The sequence below is a fragment of the Scomber japonicus genome, chromosome 22 (genome assembly GCF_027409825.1).
Source record: "Scomber japonicus isolate fScoJap1 chromosome 22, fScoJap1.pri, whole genome shotgun sequence".
Classification (NCBI taxonomy): Eukaryota; Metazoa; Chordata; class Actinopteri; order Scombriformes; family Scombridae; genus Scomber; species Scomber japonicus.
This window is the reverse complement of record NC_070599.1, coordinates 18,184,515-18,198,949: the sequence shown is the minus strand read 5'-3', so window position 1 is coordinate 18,198,949 and position 14,435 is coordinate 18,184,515. Positions and strand designations below refer to the sequence as shown.

General features: G+C 41.7%; 1 protein-coding gene across 1 annotated transcript; it reads left to right on the top strand.

The window, feature by feature from the left end:
* The first annotated feature begins 361 nt into the window (after positions 1 to 361).
* On the top strand, positions 362 to 11,294 carry gal3st3 (galactose-3-O-sulfotransferase 3). Its single transcript, XM_053343120.1, has 3 exons — positions 362 to 395; positions 8,371 to 8,467; positions 9,974 to 11,294. Coding segments are annotated over exons 1-3 (1,419 nt in total). The 5' UTR covers positions 362 to 394.
* The last annotated feature ends 3,141 nt before the right edge of the window (positions 11,295 to 14,435 follow it).

Genomic DNA, 14,435 nt, shown 5'->3' with positions numbered 1-14,435 from the left:
AATGTTGTATTAGGAAAGATCGGCTCCACCACTTTGATTTGTCCATTTGCTATAATCACAAGACGTACCACTCAACCATTCAAAACTGTTGTATAATGTGTCTATCCATAAAGAACAATGTTATCAGGTTTTATAGGCAATATATCATAGGTACAAAGGTGCTCTGATAAGACAATAACTGGGATATTGTTTCAGAAAAGATCTGCTCCTCTTGCATTTCTTCAAAGTGGCACATCGATTTTTCCCTTTATTATAGACACAGGACTCATTACTCAACCAGCCAAAACTGTTGTGTAATGTGTTCTGCAGCTTTGGGGGAGATTTGAGAAAATCTAGGCTTGGGCAACAGACAACAAAATATGTTTATTTATTTAATAGAAAACTGGTAGCATGGAGTTTGAAAGAGCTTCTTTTCCAGAAATGAAAGGTTAGTTATCTGTGTGCATGACATATGAGGTATAGATATAGATATGGGGTAGATGTGATGTCAAGGCAGTTAAATCACAGCAGAGTTGGTTGCATGAGTATTAAAACACTACGCATCGACAATATATCCATTGAATTTAGTCAGTTGGTCTATAAAAATGAAACTGTAACAACTGTAACATTGGTAGAAAATGGTGAGAAATGTCAATGCTGTTTCTCAAAGACCAAGATTCAACTAAAATGTCACCAAGAGACCACAAACCCAATATATTCAGTTTACTATCAAATAGGTGTAAAGAAACCAGAAAATATTCACATTCAAGGAGCTGGAACGAGGGAATTTAGCATTTATTTATTTCAAAAATAAACAATTCAAATCAATTATCAAAAGTTTTGACAAATGCAATCGAGACCTTGGATGTTGGTGTTAACACTATTTACGGGTTAACAGACATGAAGGTATAAGGAATGAGAAGGTCAAGTTGCATTATGGGGATTGTAGGATCCAGGGTATTTGGAGCTTGACTGTAAGGGACGAGATGTCAGGATGAAAATGCAAAACTAAGTTCCTGAAGTTCTAAATCAAAGTCAAAACAATGTGCATGGCTAGATTACACCAGAGGTAGTGCTAATTTGTGTGAACTGACCCTTTTAAGCCACGCTAGGTTGAAAAAAGGCTGATGCACCACCCTGCTGCTCCCTCCTCCCACAGCCGTCACTGTCATGCAGTGCTCATTAATTTTTGTGAATGGAGCTTCAAATTGCTGTCGGAGCATTTTTTAGCTTACGTAGCCTTTTACCCCGTGATCATCTGCTTGCTAGCAAAGTAGCATTTTCCACATCACTGTTGAAGGGCAACGTTAATGCTAATGCACCCCTCAGGTCTGAGAGCTGCCTGTGTGTGTGTGTATCCATTCACAGTGTTAGATGGTATGTCAGGCTTTGCCCTTGGTTTCCCGCAGCAACAGTCATCCTGTTACTGATGGCCGAACTATTGGTCATCTCCCTGGTGGCTGCAGAACAGCTGTGCATATGTGTGTGTGTGTGTGTTCAAAAACGAAAGGGGGGGTTGGTTAAGGTTGACATATGTGCTAAAGCTATGGGCTGTCGTACTTCGGTATGTTCACTGGTTTGGAAGACAAACAGCGTATGAGAGTTTAGGAATCATTCATCTTATATTGATGACAGAGTGAGAGCTCAAAGCCTCAAAGTGCATCTGCGTAGGTGTGCGTGTTATTTTTCTGAAACCTTACAGAGCGTTTGAGTTTTAAAACCCCCTCAGGAGAGGTCAAAGGTCATCATATGAGATCAGTACAGATGACTGGATCATGGAGAGAAGCAGCTGCTGTTGCCCCAGAGGACTGAGCATGAAGCCACCTTCATATGCTCTTTAGGCTGTCGTCAGCTGTGTGTGTGTGTGTGTGTCTATGTGGTGAACATCTGTGTGTGGGTCGGGAGGGAGGGAGGCAGGGAGGGGGGCACAGTTGTTATGTTTGTGTATAGATCATGTAGGACAGTTTTTTTATTTTCTATCTTTTCGCCCAGTGTGTATTTTATGTCTTTGGATTATATATCTATATTTGTTTGTGTCAGACGCTGTGACAGTGGCTTCAAACTTTGCAGAAAACTCTCCCAAAACTCTCTCATTCTTTTTCATTGATTCATGAACAGCTGACATTTTGGAGCCATCACGTTTTCACATTGCAGCAGGAGCGTTGTAGAGACAGAGAGAGAGAGAGAAAAGACCTCTGGGAGAGATGGAGGCAAGCTGACAGAAAGATAAAGACAGATGGAGACAAAAAGAAAAGATGTGCAGGGAAAATAGAGGAAATGAAGTTTAAATCACCTGCAGGGAGAATTTAAGAGAGATAAGAGGATCATTCCTTCACACATCTTCTTCTGAAATCATGTTGTGTTTGTGAGGTGCAACAACACAGCCACGGAAAAAAAGCTTGAAACAAACTGCTGCAAATATAATGTCGCATTAGCAGCAAGTAAAGCTGCACTAATCAATATGATCACATTAACACTGCTGAATGCTTGTACTATATGTGAATGGTGAACACACAGAGAAATATCAGCTGACTGCAGTTACCCTCAACTCTACAGATCATTTTAACCTCTTTCAGCTCATTGTTTTGGCTCATTTCCAGCTCTAAAGCTCTAAAATATGGAACCTGTATCAGACCAAAATATCTAATTTGACATTTGAATTAATAAGTCCTATTTGTATATTTTGTACATCAGAAAATGCCCTGTTAATACAAACATTTTGTACGTCTAAAAGACATATGGCGCATTAAGGTTTCCATGATATTGGCTTCAACCATAGAAATGGACGTAACATCTGTGACGTCACCCATTGGTTTGTGGACTGCTGCTCGGAAGTCAATAGTTTCGAATCTAGGCAGCGCCATCTTGAAAATTTCAGGTGCATGCTGGGAAAAATAAAAACACGGATTCTACTTATATGGGCATGAGGCGGAGTCATGGGCGAAAGTATGGGCGAAGCCAATGGCAGAACGGGGAGGTTGCGATTGGTTACAAGGGCTGGATCTCAAGGACATTGGTCAATCAACCTGTCAATCACGACATAGCCACGCCCTAATGCATACCCTGCTTTATCCTCAAATATAAAATCAGGGAGGCCAAAATTTCAGAGGACCGGAACTCCCTGCCTGGCTTCAACATGCCAAACCCTTTTTGACCTAGGGGCTGCGTTGGCCCTAACCCCTATGTTATGGTCATGAGGGCTTTTTATTAGTGAATGTGTTTGGGCTACGTACCTATCACCAGTTTTATACCAGTATTTGATCCAGTTGTGCAGGATACATCTGTTTGATGTTAAAAGGGTATTTTCTGTCATCTTAAGACATACAAGTTTGACTTAAATAGACATTTTGGTCCAATCTACATATACATACAATCTACATATACATACAATCTACATACTTTATCGCAACTGTTTGAGTTGAATTTCCATATAATGTTAATATGTTCAAAAATAATCATATCTGCTTAGGTACTGTAAGATTTTAATGCTCTTAATTACTGATCAATATCAAAAGTCCAGTATTGGTCTGCCTGTGGTCATAAAAAACACTAGATTCCACATATACTTTGGCTCAGTTTTAATCACTTTCCTTTTTCTATGTGTAACCATGGCAACGGGTTAAAATCACAGGAACGAACGGCTAACTTTTGCCTCGTAGCCTTTCACTGCCGAGGCTCAACATAGTCGGCTCTAATTTAAAATCTTTGGCGAATGACCACGATGTAAAGCGGATAATCCACTCTGAGGCTCTGCGTGCACTACTTAGTTGAGGCAAAGCGCTTCTTATCTTCACGTCATGTGTTGAAATCCTTTAAAACACACACCTCCTTGTGGATTATCCTTCCCTTAATCATTAAAACAATACACAAATGGGTCTTAATATCTATTAAGGTATCTTTTCTCCTGTGTCACTCGTCTTCTGAATCATCGTGTGCTAAAAGAGGGATCCGATGTCCTCCTTCGATGTGCTCATATCTGCACCAATCGTTAAGAGAAACCTAATCACACCTTTTTAATTAAAGAGGCCAGAGTGTCAGTGCAAGGAGGAGGAGGACGGAGGAGGAGAAGACGGCAGTAGATGAGGGTGGATAAAGGGAAGAGGTCGAACCTGTCTGCTGAAAGCCACTTAAATCCCTTTTTATTAACTGTCTGTGACACCTGATCTACCTCCATCCCCTCACACACACACACACACACACACACACACACACACTCTGAGCTATGAACCGGCACTTCTTATCACAAGAAACAGCCCCTTGGTTTCTGCTGCATAGTTTCATAGTGCTGACCCCGACGCACCGCTGCCAGTCTGTGCTTCATTTCATATTTAGTTTAATTCAAAACAGGTATTATGTGACATTTTCTTATGCAAATGGAAGCTAACCTTGAGCTGAAGCAGCCAGTGTAACTAAATGTAATTGACCGTCCGGGAAAAGGTGACATTTCTTAGGATAGGGATGAAGAGTTCATTCTGCTCCACTTTTGTTATAGGGGAATATATACGCAAGCAGCTGTAACAGTGAAAGAAGAAAAGGGCTGTTTAATTGCATTTCAGGTCATTTTGATCATCATTTCTATTGGTTATGATACTGGAACATAGTGGGAACTGGAAACAGTGTCAAAATATTTTCATTCTTCTCATTTTTCTGCTGTTGTCTGTCGTCCTTCAGCTGCAACTTTTGCACAAATTCAGACCACCTAGAGCCAATTTCCATTTTATTCGTTTGTTATTCACGCTGACTCTAATATTCACTTCTGAACACACCTTTAGGGGTTTCATTGTTGGGTATGAAATACAAACCACTTCTCTATCACTGGTTAAACTTTATATGACAATGAAGTTGCAAAGGTGAAATGTTTTTTTCCTGGCAGAGAGTTGCATTTCCTCCAGTGAATGTCAGGTGACGTTGATGTGACGAGGGCACAGTGAAAACGAAATAAAGCAGAACTAAATGAATGTGTCATGTTTAGTGTAGTGAATTTACTTGTCAGTGGTTTTTCACTTGATACAATAGCTGTAGATGACTTCCTGAAAAGAAAACATGAAAACATACAAGTGAACATCTCCAACTACTCAGACTGTGTTCAGACAAAACAGGAACAATGCCAAAGAGACAGGAAACATGCTAAAAAAAGAAACATTTTATTTATTAAAGAGTTGAACTGATTCCTTTAAAAAGGAACCTTAAAAGGGCAGCAAGATGTTTTAAACCCTGCGTAGGGTTCGCTGAGTGCCATTTAACACTCTGAAATTAGTTTGAGATATAAATTGCCTTGTGGAAAAGCATGAATTTCCTGTTTCTGTGATAATGGCTGTGGTGATAATGAATAAAACTACCAAATATGAATTTATGAATCCTTTGGGTGATTTAACAAGAAAAGATGCCAAACAGTCTGATTTCAGCCTCTTAAATGTGAGAATCAACAGCTGCCATTCAGCTTTTCATCATTGTAAATTGAATATTTGGAGCTTTTTGGGCTGTCAGTTGGACAAAACATGCTATTTAAGTGTCCTCCTGTGCTCTTCTCTCAATTTTCTGCAATTTTAGACACCAAACAATCAGCAGATAGCTCGATAATGAAAATAAATGATAAGTTGCAGCTCTAATATCCCCAATGATCACATTATGTTGTTTGTGCTTCTTGTGCTTGGGATGTGATGTTTTTGCTCGGCTTTATTGTAAATAAGGTCTCTACCTCAATACATCTCTGAGTCTAAATAAAGGTTGAAATGAAATGGAGAAAAAAAAAAGAGATCAGCTGACATTTAGAGGCTGACGGAAAGAGAAAGGAACACTCACATCAAGTATATATCAGTTTAAGCATATCAGGCATTTATCCAGTGAATCATAAGGCACTGCAGTAGAAAACAATACATCATGATGCACTGTTACTCTAACTGTAATGCATGCACTTCCCATTACCGCCAAATAAAGGGACACACCTTCTTACACACACATGCACACCCAAACCTATACTCTTGTTTTAATGTGGTTCAGTTGTCAAATGGATTTCTACTAGATTCTGCATCACTTTCTATGCTATGAGTCTTTGCATCCTCTCTTAATCTTTCATCATTATGTGGAATTTAAAAAGAGAAGCAAACTGCATTCCTGTGAAATCTGTGTCCTGTGAAGATTTAGGTTTGAAAGGAAAAAACAACAACAACAACACAAAAAAAAAAAAAGAACCAGACCGGTTGGATAAACCAGGGTTATGAATGAATAATGATTTCCCTTCCCTCAACATCTGCTGCGGTGCCCTAAAGCGAGGCACTTAATGACTCTGGCTGTACTGGAGAGCTCACAGATCTGACTGTGTGTAACCGTGTGAATACTTAGACCAATCATTTGACTTTCCCTCTATAACAAAATGTAAAAACTGTATGTGATGAAGCTATGAATGACAAGATATCGCTATTTTTAGACTACCAACTCACCCCAAAAACCACTCAAAACTGTGTGCCTACAAGTCTATACATCGATCGGTGTGAGAGCATTAGTGCATGTTCAGAATCAGAGAAGACTTTTGTGCATTTGTGTGTCCCTGCATGTGTGCGTTTATGCACATTCCTGCTGAGCGCGGGCCGCTGAAGCAGCACGGTCGCAGCTGTTCAAGCGTTTCAGAGCTACAGCGGGAGGAAAAATGAAAGTCAGTGTCTCTCACTTTATCTTCCATGAGTTGACACAAGGTCAGCTGTCATTTTGTCACTGAACGCTTGAAATCACTGTTTGGGAAACATACCTGCTTTAACTTAGAGGCCCGGGACTCATTTTTCCACCACGGTTGCTTAAATCTGCACATGAAATGATATCACAAATCCTGCCTATTCATGAGCTTTGTGTTTCTCTCAGAAGGATGACTCTTTGTTGTATACTGTGTTTAATTAGATTTTTTTAAGGATCGTTTAAAGGTCACATATACTTTTTTTGTGTTATTTTTATACTGCTATGACGTCGGATGTCTTTGTTAAACATGGTCAAAGCTTCAAAACACGTAAAAACACTTCCTGAAAGTCAAAACCTGCTCTCAATGCTTGGTTTGTAATGTTACCTCTACTCGTGACTATTCGCACATTCCCACAAAAGCTGGTCCAATTGTTCCGCAGACTCTTTGTGTTGTCCACTTGCATATGTCTGATCTGATCTGGGCCCATACATGGAAGTTATGTTTAGATTTTAGAGCATCAGAGTATAAGTATAGACCTGGAAATGTACATGATACGTCCCCTGTAAGTCATTTATCAACCAAACCACAAATTCATAGACTCCAGCTTTTAAATTACTGCTTTACTCTAATGGATGTCACTGCAAGGTGAATATATTTAGGTTTTGGACTCTACTTTGGACATTGTACAGTATTTTAAACTTAACCACTTATCAATTTGTTCATAAACAGTACGACTATTACTTGCAGCCTGCAAACATCCTGTGAAATTTAATTTGAATACCAGAGTGGTTGGAAAATATTGTTTCACCAAGCTCCCTGTGTGTGTAGCAAACCCTTAATGATCCGGTTCACTTGAGTGGGTGGGAGTAACACTGCCGCTGTTAGTCGTTTCCCACTGGGGTCATCCATGCTTAAAAACGATGCACTCATGGTTCTCCGGCACAATTCGGATAAAAGCATCCACCAAATGACATACGCAGTGTAAAATACCGCTGCTCAGAGTGAGGGGAGCACGGCTTCGTGTCTGTTGGCATGTGTGCAGATAGTAACAGGACTGTGTAATCAAGGAGAGAGACACCGGCCATTGTTATGCAAGTGAGATGCCACCGAGAGAGACTTGGACGCCTTCCCAGGTTCCATTGCTGTCGTAGCATTTTAGCAGCGCAGGTCAAGTGACACTGGGGAGTTTCTGCCTCAGAGGACTCTCACCGTGAAGTGCTGTTTGTTTTTCACATATCCCTCGTTACTGACGGGACCTAACGGACAGGGGCATCTGTCCAAGGTGTGAGCCAAGAGAATATAAAAGGGCGGAACAGTGGATGTGACTATTACTGCTGTGAAAAGTAATAAAGGTATCATTCATTGTATTATTACACAGTGACAAAAGCTGAGTCCACACTACCTTCTCCTGCTAATGGATCCTAGCAATTATTTGCTGAATAAATCCTTCTCACCATGTCCGTCTCTTCCTCTTGTTCGCATTCTCTATTCCCTTTTTTCTCTCCTCGTCTTTGCTTCCTTTCATCTTTTCCCTACCGTTTTCTCCTCTTGTTCCCTAATTCCCTGTTGCCCATTTTTACCGGCATTCTCCTTCCTGGCTCATCCTCGTTTTTCGCTCTCTCATTACACCTGCCCTCGTTCTCGCTCTTACCTACTCTACCTTCGCCTCACTCTCGTCTCACTCTCGCTCTTCTCTCTTTTCTTTCCTCCCACAGTCCCAGTGAAGCCGAGAGCGATGTCGCAGAAGAAGATATTCCTGGTCTTCGTTGCCATCAGTACTGTCAGTCTTCTGCTGCACCATGGGGGCCACTTGAGCTGGTGAGTGATTGAAACACGCCCACACGTATGCAAACACACACATACTGATCACATTATATAGCCTCTATCGCTCTGTAAGTCCATATAGAGCTCATATTTGATCAAAAATGTGATGGTTGAAGCTAATGTCTGTTTCGTTTAAAGTCCAATGAATTGTAGAGGCACTGGCTTATTATAATAGCCAGATATGGACGCTAGTTCGTCGAGGGACCAATTATAAGAGTAGCTGGATCGTAGTTCTTTGACAGACCTGTATTCTGTTCTCGTACTCTTGACAACTTCATACTTTGCTCATGAAACCTTTTCCCCATCTGTGTCTTTACTGCCTCACTTCATTGAACATTATTACTCAGCCCCTTGTCTTCCTACTTTCCACTTACCATATCCACGCCTGTTTAATATCGGACTCTCTGGTTTGATCTGTAGTGAATATTACATATCATAATACTGCAAAGTATCCAGTATGTATTCTCACATTTCTAAGTATAATTGGACTTGTCTGTGATTTTTTATTTAGCTCTTTTGCTGTAGACAAATGTGTATCTTATACGTTTGACTACAGTGAGACTCCCAGTGCTTTCATTATTCTCTTTAGAAATATGATCCCATATTTTATAAACACATAATGACCATGGCCTTCATACTTTGTGTCAGTCGTATGCTCACGACTGTACTGTAGTTCTGGGCTTTATGCTTGAAACCAATGTTGCTTTATTAACAGTGATGCTCATGATACCAAAACCTCAATTCAGGGTATAATGTGCTCTGTTTTTCCCAGCTTTAAAATCTGTAAACCTCACTGTGTGGATCTGTTTAGGAACATTTTTTCATGTAACATGAGTATGGCACTAAAAACAGTCTGTGGCTCACTGTGACTGAATCATCGTGATGGTGGAAAACAGATTTTATGATAAATAAACTGTATTTAATATGACTAGTCAGTATTGGCACATGTACTGATCCAGCTATATTAATGTCTTTCAGAGTATGTATGTATATATATATATATATATATATATATATATATAGATATCACAATAGCAAAATGGATTCAAATCAAATAACGTAACTCATTTTGTTATTTTTTAATTACAATTGTTGGAAATCATATCAGTATATGAGATACTAGAATTTTGTAAAAGGATAACACAGTAAGTTCATTTAATCATGAAAAGGCTCAACTGAAGAATCAGTAAACATTCATATTGATTTATAGTTCAGCCCCGGTAACGAACATTGTGGACACACTTATATCTTGCACTTCAACAGCTTTATGCTACTATCCAATCTGCCCCTTTGTCTCAGTCTCATATCTTTCCGATTCTCCTGCATGTTCACTCTCTAACTTTCCCATTCTTCAGCCTCTCACTCCACACTCCATCTGTGCCATTATCTGTTCAGTGCCACTGCAATTACGTCTGTAATGTCACAGTTTTATTTGGAGTAACTGCTTCTTTTTCTGGAGTTAATGGAGCTTAAAATAAATGATTACTTTTCTTCCTACAGGACCATGGAGGCCTTCCACCTCGGCTGTCCTGCCCTCCGTTCCCACCCTTCCCCAGGCCTGAAACCTAAGCACACCAATGTGGCCTTCCTCAAGACCCACAAAACGGCCAGTACCACCATGCAGAACCTGCTGTTCCGCTTCGCAGAGCGCAACAACCTGACTGTGGCGTTGCCTGTGCAGGCCTGTGGCCACCAGTTCTGCTACCCGCGCTCCTTCACCTCTCATTTTGTCCACCCCCACACGCTGCCGCCAAACATCATCACCAGCCATATGCGCTTCAACAAGGCAGAAATGCAGCGTCTCATGCCTAACGACACGATATACGTCACAATCCTGAGAGAGCCCGGCTCCATGTTCGAGTCCTTGTTCAGTTACTACAACCAGTACTGTCAGAGTTTCAAGAGGGTCCCCAACGGCTCCCTGGAGGCTTTCTTAGCTGAGCCCTGGCGATACTACCGGCCAGATGAGAAGGACTCCATGTACGCACGCAACACCTTGACCTTCGACTTGGGCGGAGACAAGGATCGCCCCGCAACAGATGTGGCATATGCACGGGCCTTTGTGGCGGAAGTAGACCGGGTGTTCTCCTTGGTGATGATTGCAGAGTACTTTGATGAGTCACTAGTTCTCCTTCGCCATCTCCTCTCCTGGGATCTGGACGACATCCTGTATGTAAAACTCAACATGCGGACACCGAGCTCCAAACGGAGCCTCACTCCAGGCCTCCCTGCCAAAATCCGTGCCTGGAATTCTTTAGACGCACGACTTTATGACCATTTTAATGCCTCACTGTGGCGCCAGTTATCAGCTCTGGGTCCAGCTTGTGTTGCCAGGGAGGTCCGACTCCTTCGACGAGCTCAGGAGAGGCTGATGAGAAGCTGCTTCGGTGGGCGGATGCCGCTTCTTCGCTCTGCTGCGCAGATCAAAAACAAGGACCTCCGACCCTGGCAGCCTAGCGGAAAAGTCGACATAGTGGGTTACGACCTCCCTGTAAATCTCAGCCGTGGGTTCTCGAGCCTGGCCCAGGAGCTCTGCCTCAAACTCATCATGCCAGAAGTCCAGTACACTCGGGTTCTCCTACGTTCCCAATCAATCCGCTACCGTCGAGGCTACCAGCTCCGGCCTCCACAGCAGACACATCCGTTACAGCAGCCCATACGCACAGTCCTGCCCCGGCATCCTCAAGTCCACCGCAGCCAACCACCGCCTGCAGCCCCTGGTCCTGCATCAGGAACAGGGTCCACCTCCACCTCAAGTCCTGCTGTAGGAACTCAAGGTCGGACCACAAAATTAGGGTCCCCACAGACCCAGGCCTCATAGACTAGAAATTAGAGACTTGAATATTATTGAGTGTCCAAAGACTGCATTGCTCTACCCATCCTGACCCACGAGACAGGAGTCGGGGCTGTTCTTGACTCAATGTCTCTCCTGTCCCTTCTAGACAGAGTTTGGGATAAAGATAAAGGAGGGAAAGGGGGTTAGACATATCTGGACTTGAACTTGAATCTCTCCCCTCTCTGGTCTGTGAAACAATATCAGGGTTGGCAGACACAAGGGGCGGGAGAAATCCACACTGGGACTCGGCTCAGTTGCACGCCTCTGCACGCAGAACCACAGCGGACTGGAGAGAGTTTTAGGTGAAAGTGGCTCTTTGAAGCAAATCTGTTATGTGCAACCGGGACTCAATAGGGAAGTGGCGATATCGGGCCTATTGTGAGGCACAGAGTGAGCTTTGTGTGTATCACACTGGTATAGTATCACGTTACTTGCTTTCATTCTCTGTTTCTCAAGCTCTCTGTCTCTCTGTCTCTCTAACATATGCCACTTAAAGTCCTTGAGAGAGAGACATAATGACATAAAGGGATCAGCTGTCAGGCCTGCAAAGAGCCTCCTAAGAGGCCAGACAGACATTGAGATCACCTCCAACCATTAATACAACAGCACAATCAACAACTCTTCTCTTCTTGCTTCCCTCTTCCAAACTCTAGACCTGAAAGCAACGGAGGGCGGAAGGGGGAAAAAGAGAGAGATTTATCCTGCTGGATACTCTAGTATTGCTATTACTCCCACAGAAACTGAATATGGGCATGTAGCCTGTGTCTCTTTAGCCTTCAACCTCCTCTCCTGCACCCTGTCCTCCATTCTCCATCCTTACATCCCCGCGGTTACCCTCCGGTCAGCCTCGGTACAGAGAGCAGCTGTGACATCTTGCTGTCTTCACCCCGGCTCAGACTGCCAGCTGAATGCACATCTTACATCGTAGAGACTTTACTTAAAAAGGTTTCTGGATGTTATGGTGGGCTTATATTTTAAAATCTTGGGCAATAAGATCTCCAAGCCTATGTTCTATATTGAAAGGCATGGATTTAATAACCTACCAGCAACCTCAGCAACACACACATACCGGCACAAACAAAAAAATGTAAAGCAAATTGACAGAACAAAGACGTGAAGCCTGTGGGTCGCAGTGTTTGAATATTTAATCATCTCCTCTCACAGCCCTCCTATGGCGCATGTTCTTTGGTTACACGGCCGTACATTTTCATTGAGGACACGTCGAACCGGGCTACAAGCTGCTCATACTGAACCCGAAGCGGAAGTACGGGAGGACAAAGGGAAGGCGACGACTCAGCACGCTCAAAGCCTTGTGGGCCAGCTGGCTAGCTGGGATCTTAAAATGTCATCACCTATCTCAGCTGTGATCCATTTTTAATGCATTCCACTCATATTTAATGTGTCATTTATGTTCTTTTATTCCTCAGAGGGGTACTGCTAAGTAACCGGGGGGCAGAGAGGAAGGATGTCTGTGTGTTCATGTATTTGTGTGTGAGTGTGTGTACCAGGAAGTGGCTCTCTCTGCTTCGTGTATTGTATTTTTGTCCATGGCCAGCAAGGTTGGCATGGCAACAAAAGAGAATAATGTGTGTGTGATTTATGAAAACTATGTATAATTTATTATAGGGACCTAAAGAGTCCCATTACTGTATTTTTAACTGTTATTTTTCATGAATCACTGGATAAAAACTGTGCTTAGCCGTCACGTTAGTGGACCATCATATGTTCAGAAAACCACTTCAGGCAACAGAGATTGTACAGGGCATGAGGAAACGGTATAAGATATTCATTCTGTACATGTTTTACATAATGCAAAACTACAAAGACCACATCTGAAACCACACACTGAAACAAGTGTAGTCGCTTTAAAATTAATCTTTAATTCAAGCGGCGTTAAAGTGCTCAACCACACAAGACTTTTGTGGTTGGGAGCCTGCCGCTCTGTGGGTTACCTATAATGAAAAACACACAAACCGCCGCTGCTCCAATAGGAATAAAAAGTGGGGCAGGTGGAAACCCAAGACATGAGTGGAGGACACACACTTTATGAAGTGGCAGTGAATATTTGAATTCAAAGTGTGCTTAACTGAAGGTATCGGGGAACCTCAATCCTCTAATGTGTACAGATTGTGTAGTATTTCTTCAAGGTATATACACTGTAAGAGCAGTCTTTGGCTCTGCTCGCTTTAAAAAGGATAAGGTTAGTGTGTGTTTTTCTACATTATCCTGTCATCAACGAATTCCAAGAAAAGACCAGAACTAACGATGTGGGAGTCTGTCTCTAAGACTTTCCAGCTCATCTACCCTGTCGGTGGCACTTAAGCCCATTCGTTCTCACAAAAGATGTAAGTGTTTAAAAACAGGTGATTAGTATAAAGCTCCATTTTTAAACCAGCAAAGGGCATTGTAGCAAACATTAGTCAGTATTAAAGAACAGATTTTATGTTGGGGACTGTTTTTGATGCTTAAGTAACATCTACAGGATGGGCTTTGGCACCAGGCATTGGAAACATCGACTGCACTCGTTAGGATCAATTAATAGGTTTTTTCTCCACAAGATTTGTTGACTATAAGAATAATGTAGATGATGTTGAAGTGAACAGAAATCTTGCTGATGCTGACCCTCAGTTATATTTTAATTATCTCCTGAGCTGCTTCTTGAATCTGCTGTAGAATAACACACAATTATTTATTTGTATATCTGTCAGTCAATAAGCATTTATGGAGACCCAAAGTTTTAAGTGTTTAAGCTAACAAAATATATAATACCACCATAAAAATGTGAAATCCTTAAAACTCAGCTCATTATTATGCTTCTTTTTACAATAGCAGTTTACTACTATTCATTTTTAAAATATGTATTCAAGCAGGTTTAATTCCAAAAAATGTCCTTTTCCCTAAGTGTATTTTGGCAGTCTAATCATCAAGCAGCAGCCAATCATATGAATTGCACTGCTGCTCTGTTTGTGTTGATTGTGCCACACTGAAAAAGAAAATATTGAAACACATATAATAAATAAAACATTCATTCAGTCTGTTTTGGAATATAAGATGTGGGAATTAAGTAAAAAAAAAACTGTTACTATGGAAATAAACAAGATGAAATAACACTTTCACAATAACAAG

Coding starts and splice junctions, on each gene's coding strand:
- gal3st3 (XM_053343120.1), top strand. Junction 8,468..9,973: donor CATGGGGGCCACTTGAGCTG/GTGAGTGATTGA, acceptor TTCTTCCTACAG/GACCATGGAGGCCTTCCACC.